General features: G+C 40.7%; 1 protein-coding gene across 3 annotated transcripts in view; it reads left to right on the forward strand.

Moving 5' to 3' along the window:
• NCOA7 (nuclear receptor coactivator 7) overlaps positions 1–24,274 on the forward strand; it is a 70,347-nt gene that overhangs the window by 40,189 nt on the left and 5,884 nt on the right. Inside the window, exons 7-13 of one of the 3 annotated variants that reach the window (XM_083731111.1) lie at positions 306–431; positions 1,427–1,611; positions 3,212–4,209; positions 4,939–5,107; positions 14,126–14,273; positions 22,447–22,590; positions 23,156–23,308. In XM_083731111.1, coding sequence (XP_083587237.1) covers positions 306–431; positions 1,427–1,611; positions 3,212–4,209; positions 4,939–5,107; positions 14,126–14,273; positions 22,447–22,590; positions 23,156–23,308 — 1,923 coding nt within the window. Of the gene's footprint in view, positions 1–305; positions 432–1,426; positions 1,612–3,211; positions 4,210–4,938; positions 5,108–14,125; positions 14,274–19,776; positions 20,316–22,446; positions 22,591–23,155; positions 23,309–24,274 lie in introns of those variants that run through there. The other 2 variants (XM_083731112.1, XM_083731113.1) reach the window with 2 other exon arrangements.

Below are 24,274 nucleotides of genomic sequence, written 5' to 3' on the forward strand. Positions count from 1 at the left end.
CATATAAACTATCTTTTGATATTACGGTTCTTGATTTCCTTGAAAAGTGTAGAATTGCTTATCATATTTGCAATAGACATGGGAACACTTTGCATGTCATAAGGGTCACTTGATAGTAGTTCCACGGCTATTTGCCACATATTCCATTGTTTGCTTGCCGTGGCTCTCTGCTTGAACTGCTGGGTTTCTTCATGCCACAAGAAACAATGGGGAATCTGTGGTGGCCTCGCCCACCTGCACAAGGAACTGTGGCACACAAATGTCTGCTGGTTTTTTATTTTTTAAAAAAACCTTTATCATTCAAGGATGCTGACTTAGCAAGAAGGGTTTGCAAACCAATCCAAAGAGTCCTGTCTTCCACCTCAGAGGAAGATGAGCCAGTTGTTGTCAAGTTTTTGAAAATGAACTGTCGATACTTCACAGATGGCAAGGTAGAAGGCTTTGGTGATTTATTTTGCAACAGGTGTGTGTGTGTGTGTGTGAGAGAGAGAGATAGGCAAATAACAATTAGAGTATCATAAGGTGTGCAGATGTTGGAACTGTTAATCTTTATTGTCTACAAATCTATTTGCATTTGAAAATTAGCTTTACTAAGTAGGCTGACCACAGTCTAAAATGGGCTGTTTTGTAGATGGTTCCTGTGTGTGTGCTTGGGGTTCTGGGCACATAAGATTCAATAGCAAACTACACATTATGCACATAGAAACATAGCTAGGGTCTAGCAGCAGCTTTTACTAGGTAACAGCAGCTGCAAGAGGAGGTAATTTGGAACAGAGAAGGCTCATAGGAAGGGAAGGAGTACTACACTGTCTTTCTACCAATTGTGTGCCTGCTGCAAATTCACCCCCTTCCTCCTTCAGTGTTCCAAAACTTTTATTTCATGAGTATGCATATTACATGTACCTAAGCTCTAAGGCAGAGCCATTTGCCATTTTGCCTTCAGTGTGCTATAGCCATCCGAGTCTCCTGTTGGGAATTATCAGCATAAGAAATGAAGTCATGCTAACATGCGAAAGGAGGCCTGCTAGCTTTGATAGGTGTCATGGAAGCAGGCAAGATCAGAGAAGAATGGTTTTTGCTTGACTCGTGAATTCTAATATTTTGACTCTAGTTAATTAACAAGCTGTCGCTCCCATTTCATTGCAGCTAAGGATAAAATTTAAATACCTTGATCCCCTTTTATAGCCCTGGCCTTGTCTGCTGAAGATAGATGTGTTTTGAGCACTTGGAATCCTTATCACTGCTTGGTATCAGTAGGGTATTGACCTGTTGTCTGTTCAGAGTGAGCACTTTGGTAGAAAACATGATTGCAAGGGCGGGGTGGGGGAACGACAATGAGGGGTGTATAAAGAATTTGGGAGAGGGAACATAAGGGACAACATGTCTTGAAAATCTGATGTGCTAATTCATTTATTTTTATTTTAAGGGTGTGGTAGGAGGGGTCATGATAGTCACTCCCAACACCATCATGTTTGATCCTCACAAATCAGACCCTCTGGTAATTGAGAATGGCTGTGAAGAGTATGGGCTCATTTGCCCCATGGATGAGGTTGTTTCGATTGCACTCTACAACGATATCTCTCACATGAAGATTAAAGATGCCCTGCCATCGTAAGAAGTATTCTTTGTTGACCATGTTTGAATGTAACCAGTGGGATGTGAAGGACAACCAGTGGGAAGTGAAAGGAGAACTTTGAAGAAATTGAGGAGCAAAACAGCTAATGAGGGTGCGAGGGAAGGGAGATGCAGAATAGTTCTGCATTCATTAGGAATGGTGATACAGGCTAGGCCCAGGTCACACATTTTTTCAAGTGGTGAGGTTGTATACAGTGACCTTCTTTGTGGAGGGAGGAAAGCCCTCCACAACTTGTTTATACATTGCTGCCCAGAAAATACCACATGCAAGCAAGCATGGGTAGTGTGTATGGAGGTCCTGGGTTGTCCAGGTGACAGGACCGCCTTCTTGTTCTTGACATGTAAACTGGCCTTAAATCTTAATTTTTGAATTAAGAAGCACAGATTCAGTGAAAAGGGGGGTGGGGAAAGGAACTGGGAAATGAAATAAAGTGTCAAGGATCTAGTAAGGCTAGTTCCTTTACTTGAATGGGTTTTTCTCACTGCTGTGAGCTCCAAATTATTGGCATATTAAATGATGTAGACTGATCTGTATAGGAGTAGATATATGTAGGATCTTCCTCTGAAGACAGACTGTTAGTACTAACATCCTTGAATCTCTTCCTATGATTGTATGAATGGTAATAATGCTATACAGCTACTTTACAGGTACAGCTGCAATTGCATAATTCATATCATCACATATAATGACCACATAGGTAATGAGAGGGATCTTCATGTCTTAACTGAACATTAACTCCAGTAGTGAGAAGCACTGGAGTTGTGAAATCACTTTGCAAATACAGGGATTCTTCCAGTGGCTTGAAGTTATTCGTTATTAATCTCTATATACTGGATGAGAAAATGAGAGCTTATACGTATGCACAGGCTTCAGTTTATTTATTTGAAGCAAAGTTAGGCAGTTTGCTGAACTGTTTAAAAATTTCTCTTTTTAAAAAAGGTATTTGTGATTGCTGAGAGCATGAATCTTGGCTCATTCAAAGGCTTATGCTGTCAGCTGAGAGAAGGAAAATTTCAAGACCCTTGAAAATAATAGAATTGTAGATCTTGTGATTTCTGAGGCCTCATGTTTTTGAGCTTGGATCTCTTAAGTCTGCTTCTAGTCTTTTGTATCAGTCTCATCAGCTGATGAGATGGGATTTGTTTGCTATCAGTGGCCTGAAAACCATCACAGAAAAGAAATTATACAGTTTATAGTCATTCTGTTGCTCCTTTTGTAGTAACTTGAAGACTCAAGCTGGGTCTTGTCTTTTGTCCCCTCGGTCTTAAAAATACCTGCAGAGTACCTAATCCATCTCTCCACTTTCACACCATGAACTTCAAAATACAAATATTTTGTTATACCAATTCTTTCAACTCCATAATTACTTATTTCAGTTGGCTTGCATTTTATTTTGTGAGAAGCAAAATTGGTTTATTTCAAATTATTTCAATGTTGCTTTGGTGTATTTTAGTTGAAAGTTCCTTTTTGCCATTTGTTTTGTTTATTTATTTTAGTATTTATTGAGTTTTCATTTTGTTATCATTTTGTTCTCCATTTTAACATTCCATATGCATCCACCATCTTTCCTGACAGCGACATTCCAAAGGATCTTTGTCCTTTGTACAGGCCTGGTGAGTGGGAAGACCTTGCTTCTGAGAAGGATATCAACCCTTTCAGCAAATTTAAATCCATAAACAAGGAGAAGAAGAAGCCCAAAGCGGACAACTTTGTCACCCTGAATTCCACACCAATCAAGCCCACGGAGGAGGAGAAGTCTACAGATCTTGAACTTAAACCTCCTGAAAGTTCTTCCTTGGTGGCCTCCAAGTCGGAGGAAACACAAAGGGACTCCAACACTCCTGAGCCTTCCAAAAGGGTGGCTTTGGAATGTACCACGGAACATTCTGTAGAGAGTGTTAGTCTGGATCTATCCAAAGATAATTCCCTTCTGGAAGAAGATGGTTTTATTGAATTGGAAGAGACTTCATCACAGACTGATAGCAAAGTAAAGAGCACAGATGTTGGAACAGTTGGTGTTCCCAATGACTCTAAAATGAGAAAGGAAGTTTGGTTGCAAGCAACAAATAAAGAAAATTGTGACCAATCAGGGACAAAGCATGAAGTTCTTAAAGATGTCCTTGATTTAGAGTCCTGTGAGAAGCTAGATGTGGTGCCTGAAATAAACAAGGGGGGTAGTTCACCAACAAATAAGGTGGAAACAACTCTGGATGCAAATAAGGAGCTGAATAAAGACAAACTTATTGAATTTTACCTCAGTAAAGATAAGGATGAGCCACAGACTACTGATGACTTATGTAAGGCTAACGTCAAGGAAGAGGGGAACAGTATACCAGGAGGCATAGACCTCACCCTTAGCTCTTCACATTCCCAAGCCAATAAATTTGTGAAAGGCAAAAGAGAAGGGCCAGATTTGTGTTCTAATGGAAGGAAAGAGGCATCGCCAGAAGCTGGCGCAACAGCAGAGAAAAAGGACCATGAAGGATCAATAGCCTCTTCATTGCCATCTCCGCTAGATAATAAGTCTGAAATCAGACTCTGGCTGCTGCAGAGAATCCAAGTGCCCATTGAAGGTAGGCCTTCTTGCCATAGTGTTACTGTAGCACCCTATGTTAATGAAGGACAGAAATTCTCTTTCGGTTTCCAATAGTTCTCTTCAACCTTGTTTTTTTTTTTTTTTTTACAGATTGCTTAACAGCACAGTTATGTCCTACAAAAAATTAACGAGCCTGTTCTTGATTCTAATCTTTTTCTGCAGTTGTTTCTAGAGAGGTGGAATACTCTTGGGGTTTTTTCTTTCTTATGACTTGAATATAGTTGAGAAGTGGGAATGTGTCAAAAAATTGAATTTTCCTAATTGTAGGGGCTACATTAAAACCCGTTTGAACTTCTTTTTCTGTAGGTCAAAGTATCGAAGTTATTTCATAAGGTTTTTTTTTCTTTTCTTTCTGCAAAGTATTTTTGTTGATTTCCTTAAATTAGTCTTGGAGGAAAACCGGCTGCAATTTATATATATTTTTATGTAAGCTGAGAATAATAAGCCTAATAATTTCCTACCAGACCTTCACCATGATGTTGCAGGGTACGTTGCAATAATTTTAAAATATAGTATTAAAAGCAGTTGAAATACACTGAAGGGCAGTCAGTACAGAATGTTCACAGAATATACATTTAAATATAATAAATTCAAAACCATATTCTGCATTTCTTAAGTCACTCCATGATAAAGGCTAAATTGTGCTGCAGGCCTGGCCAGTGTGCTCCATTTGCTATGTTATAACTCTGTGGTCTTTTGGATTCAGATATGCTTCCTTCAAAGGAAGAGAAAAGCAAGTCCCCTCCGATGTTTCTGTGCATCAAAGTGGGCAAGCCTATGAGGAAGTCCTTTACTTCTCAAAGCTCCACAATGGCTCAGCAATATAATAAAAGAAGAAAGCAACCAGAGTACTGGTTTGCTGTTCCACGAGAAAGGTAAGCTGTCACTTTTCAGGACCATTCCGGAGTTTATAAGAACTACATTTCTTGCCCACCAGCTGTGTGATTAGTGCTTCTGTTAGAGAAGCCTTTCATTCTCGAGACATCCTTGTTATTGTTTTGTTGCCAACATCATGCAAATGGAACCGAACAGGGTGGTTTGTCCCTGCAGATATGTGGTGTTTCCTTCTGTCCAAGGCACATTCAGCTTATTCTTATTTGTTTTGTGGAATGTGATAACACAGCCTGGCTGGTAACTGTGTGATGTGATTAGTGATAAGTATCACAAACCCCATTACAAACTCTGTAGCTCTTGCTGGCTGACCTGGTGTAAGCCTGACAGAGGGAAAACAAACCTTTAAAAGGTTTGCCAGCATAATTACGCCTATCCTAGCAGATCTGGGGTTTGGATTTCTCGCTTAAAAATTGCGTTAAAAGCAACAACTGATGTTCACAGAATTTCAAGTAACAGAGGCCAAACTAGGTTCAAAGCTACATGTGTCACTTGCAATGATGTCAGCTGAACTTCTTTTTTATATGTATACAAGAAACCCCAAGGTGCACATGGAGAAGACCTAATGGAAGTTTCTCTCCAGAACAGCTTTGTGGGCTAGTGGGGGAGGAGGGTGGTTTTTATCACAACAGTCATGGTAGAGGAAATGATGGTATTTCCTGTCTCTTTGCACAATGGTCCTGATAAAAAAAATCCCCTCCCTGGCAGCCACTATATATATAAAAAACTCCCTTTTTCTCCCCTGCCTTCAAACAGCTTCATCAAGAATGAATGGGGGAAAGCCTAAAATAAATGGGTGGCAAAAATAGTTTAAGGGGAATAATAGTCCAGAAAATACTTGGCGGAAAGCAGATTAAGTCTGAGGAAGGAAGCACTCTAGACTTTTTCCGAAGATGAAGAGTGAACTAATGGAGTGACTCTATTAGTAGCAAGAGTATTTAAAATGAAACCCAGCTGCAGCTCCTCTGTGTGTGTGTCAGATATTTCATTTGAGTTCTTAGAATTGTTCCAAGGTGATGTTTTATTATTAAGAGCTGTGTTGCATTTTATTAAGTTGCAACACATCTCTTGATATTGAAGCATGACCCATAACAGCATTCTTAAAAGTTCCAAGAACAAAATGAAACCATTTGATGAAATGATGGATCAGTTCCTTACAGGTTTATATATAGATGTGTTTAAAGTACTTCAAGACTCTTGGCTGTTCTTACCACAACAGACTAGCATCCTGGAAACGAGGTCATGTAGCTGATAAGCTTGTTGATGGATCATGCAGCCCATCTGCATGACTGCCTTTGCAATAAGGTACAATGTGCCACAGCTGCAGTTCTTGGCGTCTTCTGCTGGACACGTCTGTCTTCTGTGTGACTTTGGACATGTAGCAAGCGCTCTCTCCCAAAGCATATCTTACTTTGTCAACGTAGACAATGAAACTGGTTAATCAGTGACTTTGACCACTGTTGCCTTTGTGATTGTGAAATAGGAGGAGCCCTTATCTTTGGCACGAAACTCTAGAAGCAATAATCATTAGGGAGGTATGCTTTATAAGGGTCCTCCTTTGCTCTGCGTGAATCTTTATGTTGACCCAGTTGTACCACTGCATCTAGTCAGCTTACTGAAAGTCCTTCATTGTGTATCTTGCAATGGGGAATTTCAACAGTTCTAGAGGGTAAGTATATTATTTATTTATTTATTGAATTTATGTGCCTCCCTCAGGTCTCAGGGCGGTTCACAGAATAAAATCAAAATATAAAACCACAAAATACATTATCAGATTAAAAACAACCCAATAACCCCCCCAAAAAACCCCACATTTTAAAAGGGCATAGGATGTATAAGTATAAATAGGCTGTGTTACTTTTTTATGTGCTTGTTATGATTGAAGATTAATAGGCTAGTAGTTTGTATCTATAAACCTCTGCAGTAGTGCCTGCTTTCCATTTGCCAGTGAGTTAAAAGCAGTGATGACTAGAGAGAGTTACCAGTGCTTATAAAGCACTGGCAAATTGCAAAGCAGCCCCTGCTGCAGAATTTTATGGTTCAGGTAATATTGTTGTTGTTGTTTAGTCGTTTAGTCATGTCCGACTCTTCGTGACCCCATGGACCAGAGCATGCCAAGCACTCCTGTCTTCCACTGCCTCCTGCAGTTTGGTCAGACTCATGCTGGTAGATTCAAGAATACTGTCCAACCATCGCTTCCTTTGTCGTCCCCTTCTCCTTGTGCCCTTCATCTTTCCCAACATCGGGGTCTTTTCCAGGGAGTCTTCTCTTCTCATGAGGTGGCTAAAGTATTGGAGCCTCAGCTTCACAATATGTCCTTTCAATGAGCACTCAGGGCTGATTTCCTTAAGAATGGAGAGGTTTGATCTTCTTGCAGTCCATGGGACTCTCAAGAGTCTCGTCCAGTACCATAATTCAAAAGCATCAATCATTCGGCGATCAGCCTTCTTGATGGTCCAGCTCTCACTTCCATACATCACTACTGGGAAAACCATAGCTTTTACTGTACTGGCCTTTGTTGGCAAGGTGATGTCTCTACTTTTTAAGATGATGTCTAGGTAATATTAGAGAGGGGGTAATGAGTAATGGTACATGGTCTTAATGGCATAGCGCTTGCTTCAGAGATCAGTTGACTTGGTGAAATGCATCTTTACATGCACACACACATACTTTTCTGTTTTACAATTTAAATTACTCGTTTTTACATCCTTTAAAATATCAGTGGTGAAGCACATCTAATCCCCTCTGTCTGTATCCTGTGCTATGCATTTAATACATGTGTGAAAAGATGCTGTGAAAACAAAGCAGCCTTTCACTAGAGTCCTTTGCTTCCTTCTGCTTGTGCACCAAAACACTGAGCCAATAACGTGGTGAGTGATTTGAGTTGAAGAATAAAGGTAAAGGTACCCCTGCCCGTACGGGCCAGTCGTGTCCGACTCTAGGGTTGTGCGCCCATCTCACTTAAGAGGCCGGGGGCCAGCGCTGTCCGGAGACACTTCCGGGTCACGTGGCCAGCGTGATGAAGCTGCTCTGGCAAGCCAGCACCAGCGCAGCACACAGAAACGCCGTTTACCTTCCCACTATAAAGCGGTACCTATTTATCTACTTGCACTTTGACATGCTTTCAAACTGCTAGGTGGGCAGGAGCTGGGACTGAAAGACGGGAGCTCACCCCGCCGCGGGGATTCGAACCGCTGACCATATGATCGGCAAGTCCTAGGCACTGAGGTTTTACCCACAGCGCCACCCGCGTCCCTTGAGTCAAAGAATACATAGCAGTAATTATGCAAGTCTGCATATGTGTTTCATTTACTCAGGAGTAAGGATGAGCCCTGATCTGGATCAGGACTGCAGCATGAAGGAAGGAGAGATTGAATTCTTCTCTTTCCAGCCACGATTAAAGTTGCCCACTCCCACCAGAGAGGACCCCCCCCCCGGTACAATATTGGAATGAAACAATGTAGGGAAGAGGTGTTGTTGTTTAGTCGTTTAGTCGTGTCTTCGTGACCCCATGGACCAGAGCACGCCGGGCACTTCTGTCTTCCATTGCCTCCCACAGTCTGCTCAAACTCATGCTGGTAGCCTCAAGGACACTATCCAACCATCTCGTCCTCTGTCGTCCCCTTCTCCTTGTGTCCTCCATCTTTCCCAACATCAGCGTCTTTTCCAGGGAGTCTTCTCTTCTCATGAGGTGGCCAAAGTATTGGAGCCTCAGCTTCACGATCAGTCCTTCCAGTGAGCACTCAGGGCTGATTTCCTTCAGAATGGAGAGGTTTGATCTTCTTGCAGTCCATGGGACTCTCAAGAGTCTCCTCCGGCACCATAATTCAAAAGCATCAATTCTTCGGCGATCAGCCTTCTTGATGGTCCAGCTCTCACTTCCATACATCACTACTGGGAAAACCATAGCTTTGACTATACAGACCTTTGTTGGCAAGGTGATGTCTCTGCTTTTTAATATGTTGTCTAGGTTTGCCATCGCCTTTCTCCCAAGGAGCAGGCGTCTTTTAATTTCGTGGCTGCTGTCACCATCTGCAGTGATCATGGAGCCCAAGAAAGAAGAAGAGTAGGGAAGAGTACATGGTTCCTATTAGAAATGTGCCTTCTTTCAGGCATTTCAGTTTGCCAGATGGAATGGCCATTTTGTCCTGCTTCATGCTGTTCTGGAGGTTCTGAGCCAATTTTGAGAGACACAGAGAGGTCCATTGGGCAAGTGGAAGTTCATTAGGTGAATCCTATTTTATACACTGCTCTGTAAGGCTTGATACAGATGGGAACGCGTTGGAATCAAGGACTACGGGTCATAGCATGGCATGGTGTTTCTTTTTCAAAAGGAAGTTTGTGTGCACACACAAAACAGGGGTTTTTTTGTGTTTTTTTGCAAAGGTGGGGAACTTGTATTCTTTCAGAAGTAGCTGGGCAACAACTTCCATCATCCTGATCCCTGGCAATTCCTGGCTGTGAATGATGGCAGTTCAACTCCAACAACATTTGAATAGTACCAGCCTTGGTTTTAAAGTTATTTCTGATATTTTGGCAGTGCAGGAGTGGTAGTAATTCAAAATCCTTTATTAGGCATAGCACACCACACATAAATAACATAATACAATATAATACAAAATAATAATACAACGCAACATCATCACCTACCATTAACAACCACTAAGTCTCCTTATCATGGCCCATTCTTTCTTCATGGACAGCTCTTAAAAATTCGGCCGCTATTAAAGTAATTTGATCATCGCTGTCCGCCAGCATGTCCTGAACAGTTGGTTGAGTAAAAGTCTGTTTATTGAATTTTAGGGCCTCATACAATTGTATTCTGGCATAACTGCCAAAATCACAGGAGAAGAATATATGTTCTAGAGTATCTAGTTAGGGGGACGCAGGTGGCGCTGTGGGTTAAAGCCTCAGCGCCTAGGACTTGCCGATTGAAAGGTCGGCGGTTCGAATCCCTGCGGCGGGGTGCGCTCCCGCTGCTTGGTCCCAGCGCCTGCCAACCTAGCAGTTCGAAAGCACCTCTGGGTGCAAGTAGATAAATAGGGACCGCTTACCAGCGGGAAGGTAAACGGCGTTTCCGTGTGCAGCTCTGGCTCGCCAGATGCAGCTTTGTCACGCTGGCCACGTGACCCGGAAGTGTCTCCGGACAGCGCTGGCCCCTGGCCTCTTAAGTGAGATGGGCGCACAACCCCAGAGTCTGTCAAGACTGGCCCGTACGGGCAGGGGTACCTTTACCTTTTTTTATCTAGTTAGGAGTGGTAGTATAATGCAGAGAAGAACAAAATAACTTTTTCCTTGAACGATAAAGCAGTGTGTTAGCTCTTCTTCCACCTATCCAGTGCAGGATTTATGTATAAGCTGAACAAGCTATAGCTTAGGACCCCACTCTCTTGGGAACCCCCAAAAAATTTAAAGGGAAAAAATTGGATGTACATTTCCAAAATACAAGATAAAAAACAAATAAAACCTACATATAGCAACAGTGTTTTGTCTTGTGTTGGCTATTTGTTATGTGCAAATGGCTTTAGATGCCTATTAGGTCCATAAATTACCATATAGCATATATTCAACACAAAAAAACAGTGACAATTTGTTGTTGACAAAGGATAGCTGGACATATAAAGGGCCTCATTACCTTCAGTAGCTTAGGGCTTCATCAGACCTAAATCTGGCCCTGCACCTACCCTTCTGCAGCCAGTAACTGTATAAATCATGCTAATTATTGCTTGTTAATTATACGACAGTCCCCCAGTCCTGACATTGCTCCGTGCAACTGTTATGCTGCATTTCCAACAACCACCTTCTAGGTGCAGTGGTGGCCAAAACAGAGTTTTTGATTCTCTGAGCAGGGACTGCGTCCTTTGTAAGTTACCCATAAAACCACCTGGTCAAACTTATTTGTGTACAAATAAAGCTTTGTTTTAGAAGAGTTGGAGTGACTGTGAAAGGCTGGCAAATAAGGTCACTCGCTTGTTTTGACTGGCAGGGCTTTACGTGTTTAGCATTTCAGACCTTAAAGCCTTTGATCAAGATAACATGATTACCGTAAGTTAAGCTTTGGTAATAAAGAGTGAGAGCCACAGCTCATGCTCGCCTGCTGGTGTGACTTGTAGAATGATGCCATTCAGTAAGATTATTTGGAATGAGGAGAACTGGGCATTTAAGTTTGCACTTAACACATCTACAGCACTCACAGCTGTAGGTGGAAGCACCACAGGTAGAGAATTTTCTACACCCAGTGCAAAATTTGTACAAAATATATTCTTGACCAGTTCCCTACCTTCTTCCCGCTCTCTTCCAGAAACTCAGCACTCTCAGGTTCTCCACTAGTTTCTTTGTGTATTCCCTGTCTGCAAATTTGGCATTTAGCCTTTGTCTACAAGTAAAAATGCTTTAAGCTGGGGGTGGGGAACTACTTGTGGGGACAGGGCCAGATCCAAAATCAGTCAATCTTCTGCAGGCTACATTGACAGGTGGCTGGGTCCACCCACCTGTCAATCACCTGGCACCAAATGACTAATTAGACCCACTTATTAGGCTGGAACGTATTCATGGTTGCTTTAATTAGAGCTTGGATTTGATATCCCGCTTTATCACTACCCGAAGGAGTCTCAAAGCTGCTAAAATTCTCATTTCCCTTCCTCCCCCACAACAAACACTCTGTGAGGTGATTGGGGCTGAGAAGTGTGACTAGCCCAAGGTCACCCAGCAGCTGCATGTGGAGGAGCGGAGATGCGAACCCAGTTCCCCAGATTACGAGTCTACCGCTCTTAACCACTACTCCACACTGGCATAGCCAGTTGGCATAGCCAGCTCTGAAGTGACTTTCAGAATTAAAATCTCCCGTTTTTTTGGGGGGGGGGCGGGTCAGCTCTGAGGAGTTGATCTTTTTTAGGAAACAGAAAAGCTGTTTTTGGGTGGGTTAAAGGCAAGGGACAAAGGGGTGAAGTCACTCACAAAAAGAGATCTCTATGGATGAAAACAGCAGCACAGGGAAAGCTCAGTCTTCCCTTCCATAGATCAAACAACAATGGAGGTTGAGGGAAGGGAGCCAGAGATCTACCACGATCTACCAAAACCTCATGGTGATCTACCAGTAGATCATGATCAACCTGTTGGACATCCCTGCTTTAATCAGTTGACAAGCTTGACTCGAAGAAAGTGAGCTGAGAATCCCTGAAATTAAGACAGCAGTGATGTTTTCACGTGGGCTATCAGCAGGGAAGGTCCTGTTGGTGGTGATGCAACTGAGTGCTACCGGGCTTCCTCAGACCCATGATAGGGCCTTCTGTGCAGTAATTCCCTGTTTATGGAATGCCTTCCCTGGTACACAGTGTAGGTGTCTCCCTTCTTCATTCTTATCATTCAGGAGGAATTGAAAAATCTTTATGTTGACTCAGGCATGTGGTTGCAGAAGTATGTTGGTTCCTGGAACCTTGAAATTATTTAGTTGTGAGGATATTTGAGGAAACAACAATAACTGTATCATTTTTCTTGTTTTTGTTGTTTGCTGTCCTGGGTTCCTTTGGGAAGAAGGCTGGGATAGAATAATGGTAATATACTGTTTGCTCCAAATTGGTATCTTGCAGAAATATATCAATGCTGTATATGTGTTTCTTGAAATTGTCATATGCTTGATTCCCAAAACAATTGCTTGAAAATGCCAGAAGGATTTGCTTCCAAGGGCTTGAGACTCATTGCCTTAAATGTGTATATGAGAGTGATTTATATGGTTTATATTTTTATCTAAGAACCGTGAGGAGATTAATAGTTGGCTACCAGAATTCACATGCAGTAAAATGTTTACGATTTGATAGTCTTTAACTAAGTGATTGCCTTTCCCTCAGCAGGTTTATGTTTCTGTCTGGTTTTCTAGAAATTAGTTACTTGATATATCACTTTGGAAATAGGCAAGTTGATCTGTTATGAAAACAGGTACTTAGAAAGTTGAGATAATTTTAATCTGTTTTAGTATTTAAACCTTTGTATATTTTAAAGTGCTTTTGTAGTTTTTGCTTGATTTTCTTGTTTTATCCTATTTGTAAACCGCTTTGAGATTTTTTGGGGGGTGTCCCCCCCAGAAAAAATCAAGTGATATATACATTTTGTGAACAGTATTCCCCAATCTGCTGCCCTCCAGTTGTTTGGGGCTACAGGTTCCAAGAATCACTGACCCTTGGCAGTGTTGGCTGGGACTGATGGAAATTGTAGTCCCAACTGTTTGGCGCTCACCAGGCTGGGAAAGGCTGCAGTGACACAAAACGAAACAGTGAAACATCATGTGGAAAGACATTAAGTGAGTCACTTGCATTTCTAGAGGGATTCCCCCCACCCCAGTGGAATAACTCAATCATGTGGATTGGTAGGAAGTGGTTGCAGAAAGATTAGATAAAATTGCACCTGCCTTCTCTCTGTTTCCCATGGAAAACCAAAACTCAGACTGCGGATCACAAGCTGAAAGAACAAAATACTGGATGAGCTGGGCCTTTGGTCTCAGCCAGAGTGGCCCATTATCTCTTTATGAGTTTTTATTTTCATATATGTTTCTCACTTGATAGTTGCAGCTTCAAAGGATGGTTTGTTTCCTATGCTCTCTGAATGCAGGAATACCCTTGAATCCGTATACTGAATGCAAAGCTGCTTCAAAATTGAGGGATAAGAGAGATTCAACGTTGAATAACTGCAGTATTCTGCAGTTTGGGTGTTCTGTGAGGTAGGAGTAGGGAGAAAGTGTAAGCCTGAGGTTCAGTCCAGCTCTCACCAAATATTTGGTCAAAATCAAGAGCTGCTGCTACCACATTCACTGAACATGTTCAAAAAAGCTTCATTTAGGTAGTTGGCAAGTGGTATTAGTATTTTACACTTGCCTAGGAGTAAGTTCTACTTAACTGATTTGGGCTTACCTTTGAGAAGATGTGCTCAGAGTTTTACGGTTAGTGAATCTGCCTCCCACAAAGGGTTTTGGAGTGCTCAGCCCCTATCTTTTTGCTTTCACTTCACAGGGTCGATCACCTGTATACCTTCTTTGTACAGTGGTCACCAGATGTGTATGGCAAAGATGCTAAAGAACAGGGCTTTGTTGTGGTGGAAAAGGAGGAGCTTGACATGATAGACAACTTCTTCAGTGAACCCTCAACAAAAAGCTGGGAGGTGAGTGGTATCTGTTTTCAAATCAGAAGTATTTGAAACTCCATGGCAGGATTGATCTATAACAACACATTTGGCTGCCAAGGAGATTTATTCCTACTGATTGTAACCTGTCGTTGGCCTCTTCTAAAGTAAGTTCATAGTCCTCATGGTTGCATGCATGGTTGGACCATGTGTTACAAAGTACAAATTCTGCTTTTCATGGACTCGGCTACAATGAATAAATGGATAATACAGTCCTATGTTAGTTTTATACTGAATATTGCAGGTTAACTGTAGAGTTCAAATAAAGAACTACATGCATTTGTGACAAGAAAAATGTATTTATTATTTATTCAACTTAATAATTCCAAAATCAACAAATAAATACATCAACAAATACGTAAACATATTATTACAATTTTAAAAAAATACTCCAAATATAATAAAATGAATTACTGTCTTTTGTACGTTTGGTTTCCTGTATAATATGAAAATACTCCATTTTTCTGTAGAATATTTTTCTTTTGTAGTACTAATAAATTCGTTATATACATATACACTCCACTCTGATTTTTCAGTAGCCATTTTGAGGCCTGTTTCCTCTCATATTTCCTGGTAAGTGAGTGCTCCTGAAACCAGACATAAATTCCCTGTTATTACTATTATTAATAATTTATACCTCGCCTTTTCCCCTAATGGGACTGAAGGCAGTTTACAGACAAAAACCAGAATGGCTAAAAACTGGAAAATACCATTAAACATTGATAGATTTAAAACTTTATACTTATATAAAATATGCTACAAGGGAAAGAGATACAACTGGATACAACACAAAGACTATGAATTCTAGCAAAATATATTTCAGTCAAATATATTCAGGTTCACTTGTGCAAAATAAATCCTAAACATTTAATCAGTCCCATGTCTTATCTTATCCCTATTCCTAGGAGCTCAGGGCATGCAGTTTTATCTTCACAGCAACCTTGTGAGGCTCATTCATGGTCAAATAATGTGTCCACTACAGAAACAATCTTTCTATGAGTTGTTAGTATAATTTCTTCTTGTTCTTGTTGGCATCCCTGCAAAACTCTTCATTTTGTTTGTGTATTAAATTTATATCTTGCCCTTTCTCCCAAAGGAGCCCAGAGCAACAGTTACATAATTATATGGTTAAATATTTATTATTTAATCTTGAAGCAAAGTTTCTTGTGTTTAACAAAATTGTCTAGATCAGATACACACTTTATTACTGCCATTAATTTTTGTAGACAGATACTTTAAATTTACACAAATCAAAGGATTTGTAGGGTGAGTTAAAGATTTGTGTCATCAACAGGACAAAAAAACAACAATACAGGTTATGTAGTTGAGGATCAGATGTTAACTTGCAACATCTGCCTGTAAGATAAATTGTTAGAATCTTTGATCCAGAGGCATACACACATTCAGGGTTTTTTAAAAAAAAGAGGGGGAGAGAGATGCAGCTCTATCGAAGCAATTTTTTATGCAAAGATTTTGGAGGGATTTGTTGGATAAAATTGAGGAAACAATGGGATATGATATTCCTTCAGGTCTAAAACATAGGCTCCTTAAAAGGAAATAGAGTTTTATTTTATTTTAGAATTATTGTTCAATTTACTTGCCATCAAATGAGTTTCTTTTGCAGTGGGAATTTATTGAAAAAAACCCCACATACAAATCCCTGTAATTTCAAAATGACTTTATGACCACCTTCCAGGCAGCAATGAAACTGATCGGTGTACAACATAAAATCACAACACCTGTTTTATTATGACACAGAACAAATTTTTTCAGAACACATTAGCTCATGAAGGACAAGAAGTAGTGGACAATAATAAAAGAATGACATGTATCTTAATGCACAGTTGGGCAACTGCAACCTCATTTTGTGCAGCCCCTGCTGCCTCTTGAATTTTCCCCATCAAAGCTCCTTTCTTCCTTGTTCATTTCCTCGTTTTTCCTGACCTTTTAAGTGACCCCCTGTCCCACATTCTGTGTAGTTTTGGAACAACTGGTTTGGACAGTTGATAAAAACTAACAACCCTTTTCCCGTCTATTTCTTCCCAGTAGTATTTATATATTTGATTTATAAAAACAATTAAAGCATTGTTACATTAAAGCAAATCAGAACATTCAGAAAGTAATCACATGTAGCTTGAGGAACGTAATCCCTGCTAACCCAAATAACTCTTCTGGACGGTGGCTCCTATACTAAATGTACCAAAAAGCATAAAGTTAGAAAGCTAGTGGATTATACCCGTTAGGAGTATGACATATGGGCAGAAAATTCCTATTCAACTCTCAGCTCAGGCAGGAATCCCTGAAGTGGCCAATCTCACAGCAAACATCACTGCCTAAAACATCACTCTCTAAAACTGCTATGTGCCCTGATTTTTGTGGTGGTAGTGGTGAAGTTGGGGGAAAATTTTGGCAGGAAAACAATATGAAGTTAGATCCTGATCCGGACTGAGGCATTTTGTGAATAAAATAAAATTTGATTTTTAAAAAAATCGTCTTTGGGGAGATAAATTTGTCCTGTTTGAGTCTAAGCTTCACTGATCCTGCAGCTACTCACTACACTATGGAAGGAAGGAATGGGAGATGCTCTTTGAGGCAAGAGAACTACTGGTTCTACTACGTTGTTTGCATGTGGTGGCAGTGAGAATGTGTCCCGTCCCTAGACCTGTGTGTGTGTGTGTGTGTGTGTGTGAGAGAGAGAGAGAGAGAGAGAGAGAGAAAGAGAGAGAGAGAATATGAGTATACATATGAGATGAACAGGAAGGTACCATTAGGAGTCGTTTCTGTTTTCCCTACAGAAGTCTAAAGTTGGCACAATTGCTATCTCAATCATTCAGTTATTTTCTTTGTAAGATATATATATATCACACACACATACACACTCTTTACAGGGCTGCTTAAAAAAATTCAAAGAACCTTATTATTTCCTTTAATTTCATTTATATAAATGTTTTTATATTCCTCTGACTGGAAGCTGAGGGTGGCTATTGATATAAAGGTGTGTGATAATTACATTTTTTAAAAAAGTCAATAGGTCCAGACTTGCTGTTTTAGCCTAAACTGCCAGAAGCGGCTTAGCTGTTGCCAAATAATGGGAGGGACAAGCTTTGTCTAGGAATACCTAGGAAAGTGTTAATTGTTCCAGGATATGAATCAAGGCTGGAAAGCAAAAAGCAGGATAAAGGCCATTCAAGTTGCCACAGGTAGGCAGGTATCCATCCCGCTGTTGATTTCCTGGCAGTGGGGCACTAAGATGTGTTGGTGTCCTTCCTTTCCTCTGACTTAGAGCAGAAAATTAAACTGATTTGGATGATATAAAACTATAAGATAACAGCCATAAACATTAGTTTAAAATAAGTAAAATCTACAACAGGCTATCCGTTTATCCAGTGTGTGTGCTCCTCTGACATGCTGTTTTAGCCTAAACTCCGGAAAGCAGTTTACCCATTTCCAAAAAATGGGAGGGGCTAGCTTTGTCTGGGCATACCTGGAAAAGTGTTAATTGTTACAGGGAATTAATCAAGCACTGGAAACTGTGAAAGGCAGCAATGCATGACGTATTGGTTGGGCCATTCAAGTTGTCGCATGCGAAGGATATAGAGACTTAGCAATGAGAGCACACAGATGTTTACCATGTGCCCTTCCACTTTCTGAGCTCAGTGCTGACGTTGGTTACCAATTTCAAGTTCTTCCTTGTGTTGAAAAGTCACAACTCAGTCAGAAAGCATAAAAAGGAACAAGAGTTTATATACCCCTGAACTCCAAAATAAGCTTGGTCTTCTACATACAATAGGTTTTAATGATTTTACTGTATACCACCTTGATATTTTTATGAGTTGGCAGTTTATATTCTTATAAGTATAACACCTCTATGACTAGGAGACTATCTCTTTTGAGATGCACAGTAATTTTCTAAATCACTGCAATACTCATAAATGAGGTAATGGAAAATTTGGGCTACTCCAAATTGTGACCCAGGACAGGGAGCCTAAATGATTACATTATATATGCTGATTTAATAACAATTGCACAGTGATAAGTTTAAAGAAAGATGGGTTTAACCTGTTTTAATTTGTTTTAATTGGATTTGATTTCATTCATCTTAAATCAGTTTTGAACTTTAAAATCATGTTTTTTTAAAAAAAAATCTTCACTTGCATTTTTAAAAAAATCTCTCTGATAAAAAAGAGAACAAGCTAGTTAAAGAAACTGCAAGTGGCATAGGGATGTGTTCAGCGTAGCACTAAGTGGAACAGTCAGGGTAAGAATTCTTCCTTGCACAATAGAACATTTGCCCCCTCCCCTCCCCCAATGAAATCTATTCTGAGAATTCCCCCATCCCTTCAGAGCAGATTGGGGATAGTGCAGAAAACATGTGGGAGGAAAAGAGGGAAGAAATTCCATCACGCTAGCGGTAATCAGTGCACTAGTGAAACTATTTAGTTGAATTCCTTCCAGTAGCACCTTAGAGACCAACTATATATATAGTGAGAGGTTGGGGAGGGGTATCTACTCAGAAGGGTGGTGGGAATGGTTGACGACTGTTAACAACTGCAGTTGGTCTTACAGGAAAAAACAAGCAAAAGCTCATACCAATAACAAACGTACGGTAGTTGGTCTCTAAGGTGCTACTGGAAGGAATTTTTTTATTTTGTTTCGACTACGGCAAACCAATACGGCTACCTACCTGTATTTAGTTGAATGCCACCCACTTTTCTCAGGTTGTGGGTACATATGACCTGTGGTGGCATGGTAGAGGGAGGCTTGACTGCATATTGAGACCAAACAGAGAAATCAGTTTAAGCAATTATGGTTATTTGCCATCACACAGAAGACAGGATCCTAGATATGTGGGTGGCCTGAAGCTTATTTTGGGAAGACCCCCATATTCTATTCTACATATTCTGGCCATTATTAGCACTGTCCCTTGATAGACATATAGTTTCCTGAACCCAGGAATTCGTTCCTGAGGTCCGTACTTAACCTGAAACTGTTCTTAACCTGAAGCACCACTTTAGCTAATGGGGCCTCCCACTGCTGCTGCGCTGCCAGAGCACGATTTCTGTTCTCATCCTGAAGTAAAGTTTTTAACCTGAGGTACTATTTCTGGGTTAGCGGAGTCTGTAACCTGAAACGTATGTAACCTGAAGCATATGTAACCTGAGGTACCACTGTAGCTAAATAGGTAACGCTCCGGCAGGAAGGTAAACAGTGTTTCCATGTGCTGCTCTGGTTTCGGTGTTGCATTGCGCCAGAAGCGGCTTAGTCATGCTGGCCACATGACCCAGAAAAACTGTCTGCGGACAAATGGCTCCTTCGGCCTGTAAAGCGAGATGAGCGCCGCAGCCCCAGAGTCGTCTGCGACTGGACTTAAATGTTGGGGGCCCTTTACCTTTTAAAAATGTTATTATGACAGCCTTACTTAAGAGAGCAGCATTCCTTGTGATGGCTGGAGATAAGTGAAATCAAGAAAGGACACTGCAGCTATTAGGAAGTGATGTCCCTTATCTAATGCTGATCAGTGGATGTTTGATCAGTTGGGTTTAGAGGAAAAGTGCATTGACAGGTGATAAAGAGTGTACAAGAGAATCCTGGGATTCCTGCAATTTTTTGGGAATAGGTAAGAGAGCCTGCTCTTGTGAAATCTTGGAGCCACTGTAAATTTATGTTTAGGTAGTGCATGGAAATGGCAATAAAAGTAAAAGGTGTTGCAAAACCTAATCTGAAAATGGACTGCTGCTGCTATCTGACTCATACCCTATTTACAATAAAGTCTTTTTGCGTTGAATCTGTTGCCAGGCTGCCCTTGGGCTCGTTCTAGAGAAAACGAAAGTAAGTTTGGTATGTAAGGCAGTTTAGAAAGCAGCTTGTTTCAGAGGTAGCTGTAGAGACAGGAGCTTCACTTGTGGTGAGAAATCAGAAGGTAATAAAAAAATGAAAATCATAAGAGACAGACAAAAGGAAACGGCTGTGAATTTTCAAATAATATTCTGTGCCAAGCCTGACCAGGAGCCCTTCGTGAAGGTAGGTTAAAATGAAAGTTGTCTTTTAGTTCTTTTGTTTGCCAATTCTCAACATAGAACATTCAGAATGGGAGTGCTGTTTCCTGGTTAATAAAACTGTTCTCATCATAGACCATATTGAAATGTAGTTGCAATTAAGATACGTTGCATATCATTTTTTATATGCATGACAAATGCAGTGCTGCACATGGTGTGAGATCATGTTGTTGCCCTTGTTGTAGAATGCATTTCTGTTGAAATTGTGATTTCTCATCTTGGTACATATGCCTACTCTGAAGTACGTACTATTGAGTTGCACGTATTCTCTGTGTATAGGATTACGGCACTAAAAGAGCTGTAAAAGGAGTTTCTGCTGTTGCTGTTTGTTTTTAATCCTGTCCTTCAGTGTGTATGCAACGGCCTCTTCACATGCAAATAAAATGCATATTTTGCATCTCAATTGCAGGTGCACATAGTCAACATTTTGTTCCCAACTGGGGAAACACACTGGCTCTTCTATCTTCTGTTTTTCTGTTCATTGTTTTTATCTTGTTTTCATTATTGTACCTTGAGATTTTAATTAATCAGTTCAAGTATTTCCATAAGCCGTCCCTGAGCACTTCCTTCCTGGACTTGAAAAAGGCAGGCACACTCCTCTGAAGGACAAGTAGCATATATGAGGTGTTAAATCACATTAAGTTGTTTATTAGGTTTAATTTAGATTGGGGTATGTGTTTTGCAGTTGTTTTAATGTTTAATGCTTTTATGACTGAACTACCTCGAGCAGGCTTTTATTCTGACAAAAAATTAATGAAATAAAATAAATAAAAGTATATTACAGGTTTCCATCAAACAAAAATCTATCTAAATAGTAAATCCTTTAAAAACATTTTCCTCGTTTTTACAATGGTAGTAGAAGTTGGAGGGTCACGGCATAGGAGCTGTAATGGAAAACATTTCAAATACGATGACCTAATTTGACCATAAGCCAATAAATGTCCATGTTTATTTTACACTGTCCTCTCCCTTTGACAGTCAAATATAATGTAGCGAACAAATTAGATCAATATATATAGATGTCCATTACCATAAAACAACCCCTTTAGCTATTAGATTAGTCATATCTGATGTGATTCTATGAGAGGCCATGTCGTTGGAATAATGTGGTGGCATGGATAAAAGCCAGAGAGCAAACTCCTCCGCATTATAATATCATCCCCTCTATGAACTCTCTGCCCGTTACAGAACAGTTCCTTAGCATACATGTTAAATAAGGCAACTTCTTCCTTTGCTGAATGAATATTACAGTTTAGGGTCAAAGGAGTCCTCTAGGCTTAGTTATAAGGCCAGTCAGTTGCCATCCAGTTGACAATATTTGACCATTGTTGGCTAGATAATCTGGAAGAAAGGAGTCCCCTTGTACAGATCACAGCAAACAGATCACAGAGTTCCTTGGTTTGTGAGCCCTTCAGGGTGCCTGGATTGGGGGCATAGGATAAATCATTTGTTCCATCAGCACAAGGATTTCTCCTTGCGCAGCAGAATATTCTCCCCCTCTCCTCCCCCTCTGCAGGTTCCCAGATTTGAGAAATCACATTCCCTAGTGCTGTTAGTGGAATGCCAGCCACACATTCTTATTTTAGGCCTCCCCTTTTATCCTCCCATTTTAAAATGTAAGAGCACAATCCCAGCCAAAGTTAAGTATTTTAATTCTTGCAGATTTTAGTAAGAGATATTTAGTTTGTGGTACTGTTTACAAACTCAGTTGCTCCAAAGAAGGGGGGGGAGGAATAGCTGATGCTAAAAGCAGCCCTTTACCATGTTTCCCTCACAATTTAGTTTGCCTAATTTTCGCCCGTGACTAGGTAAACCTGTTCTGAATGAGATAGAGCTATGCCATTGTTACCTGGGCATTAGTTTGCTCTTTTATAGAGCATTTCTTTTCACACATTGTGTACTGCATCAATCAAATAAGTAAATTTCAAGATGCACATGGCACACCCCCCAAAGGTATGAATAGATGATTTTGCTTCCCTGTGCTGGGTCACTTTCTCTCTTATAAAAACATTTGAGTACCACTGATCTAGCATTATGGAATAAAACTATTGTCAGACTTTTTTTTTAAAAGTATTTCTTTTTTAAACCCTTTTTAGATTATTACTGTAGAAGAGGCAAAACGGCGAAAGAGCATTTGCAGCTATTGTGAAGAAGATGATCGATGCAGTGAAGAAGATGAAGATGCTTTGCCTGTCTTAAAAAACCAGAGTGTGCTCTTAGAAAATATGCATATAGAACAGGTAAAGTTTATAAAGGGGAGAATGTGTGTGTGTGTGTGTGTGTGTGTGTGTAAGTATATATGTATATATGTGTGTGTGTTTATATAAAATCAGAACATGTTTTGTGTGATGTAGTGGTTAAGAGCGGTAGTCTCGTGATCTGGTGAACCAGGTTCGTGTCTCCGCTCCTCCACATGCAGCTGCTGGGTGACCTTGGGCTAGTCGCACTTCTTTGAGGTCTCTCAGCCCCACTCACCTCACAGTTTGTTGTGGGGGAGGAAGGGAAAGGAGAATGTTAGCCGCTTTGAGACTCCTTCTGATCGTGATAAAGTGGGATATCAAATCCAAACTCTTCTTAAAATCCAAACTCTTCTTAATTGTGTGCAATGCATATTAATTTTTGATGCTTTATAAATGGCAACCAGGGAGCCCCGTCCTGTGGAGCTTGTTCATGCACCTCATTGTACAGAGGTACAGCTCTGATTATAGGTTGAACTGTTCAGTTCTCATACAGGACGGAATGAAATTTCTAGTGCCACATCAGTTGCATTTTACACTAACTACAGTGCTGTCTTTTATCTTCTAGCTCGCCCAGTGCCTGCCAGCAAGGGTTCAGGGATATCCCTGGAGGCTAGTCTACAGCACACAAGAACATGGAACCAGCTTGAAAACACTGTATCGTAAATCGGCATCTCTTGATAGCCCTGTCCTGCTTGTCATCAAAGACATGGACAATCAGGTTAGGCACCACAACAAATCCTGTTTAATTGTGTTTTGTTTTCCCTCTTGTTTCCAAGTATTTCAGTAGGAGCGTAGCTTAAAATAAGTCTTGTATTAACAAAAAGCACAATTGATCTCTGTCTTGTGGCTTCAAGTTACTTGAGTGCTTCATAGTGTGAAAAGTACTTTTGCTTCGTGTTCGTTTCTAGATTACATTGGCATAAAAAAAGCACAAGCTTATGGATGCCATTGTTCTGTCTTAAAATGGTTGAGATCTAATTATGTCTGCCTGCTTGTGCCCCACTTTTCAATGGGACTTCTGGTTTCTTATCCTCCAGCCTGCACCCCAGAAACTGCTCTGGAAGGTTCTCCAGCTCTCAAGAGCAATTTTGGGGCATGCAGGGGCTGGAATGGAAACCCTGTTGCCCTAGTGGACATCTGCTCATGCTGCATTGGATTTTGCTAGGGGTTTAGATGGAGGAGCAACTTAGAATACTTGTAACTTTTGCAAAGGAAGAGAAATAATAACAACAACAACAACTTTATTGTCAATGTACAACCTGTGTACAATGAAATTAACCAAGCCTCCCCCCCCCCCCATACACTCAATCTCATTGCACTTTGTGTGCTTATTGCACAACAGACCAACCCTGAAAGTCAGTTGCACTATATTATTTTCCGTTCAGCAGCCTTACAGCCCACAGATAGAAACTGTTTTTTAGCCTGTTGGTACGACTGATTACTGGACATGGGTGGCACTGTGGGTTAAACCACAGAGCCTAGGACTTGCTGATCAGAAGGTCGGCGGTTCGAATCCCTGCGATGGGGTGAACTCCCGTTGCTCGGTCCCTGCTCCTGCCAACCTATTAGTTCGAAAGCATGTCAAAGTGCAAGTAGATAAATAGGCATCGCTCCTGCAGGAAGGTAAACTGTGTTTCTGTGCACTGCTCTGCTTCGCCAGAAGCGGCTTAGTCATGCTGGCCAC

This window comes from Podarcis gaigeae (genome assembly GCF_964106915.1).
Source record: "Podarcis gaigeae genome assembly, chromosome: 3".
Classification (NCBI taxonomy): Eukaryota; Metazoa; Chordata; class Lepidosauria; order Squamata; family Lacertidae; genus Podarcis; species Podarcis gaigeae.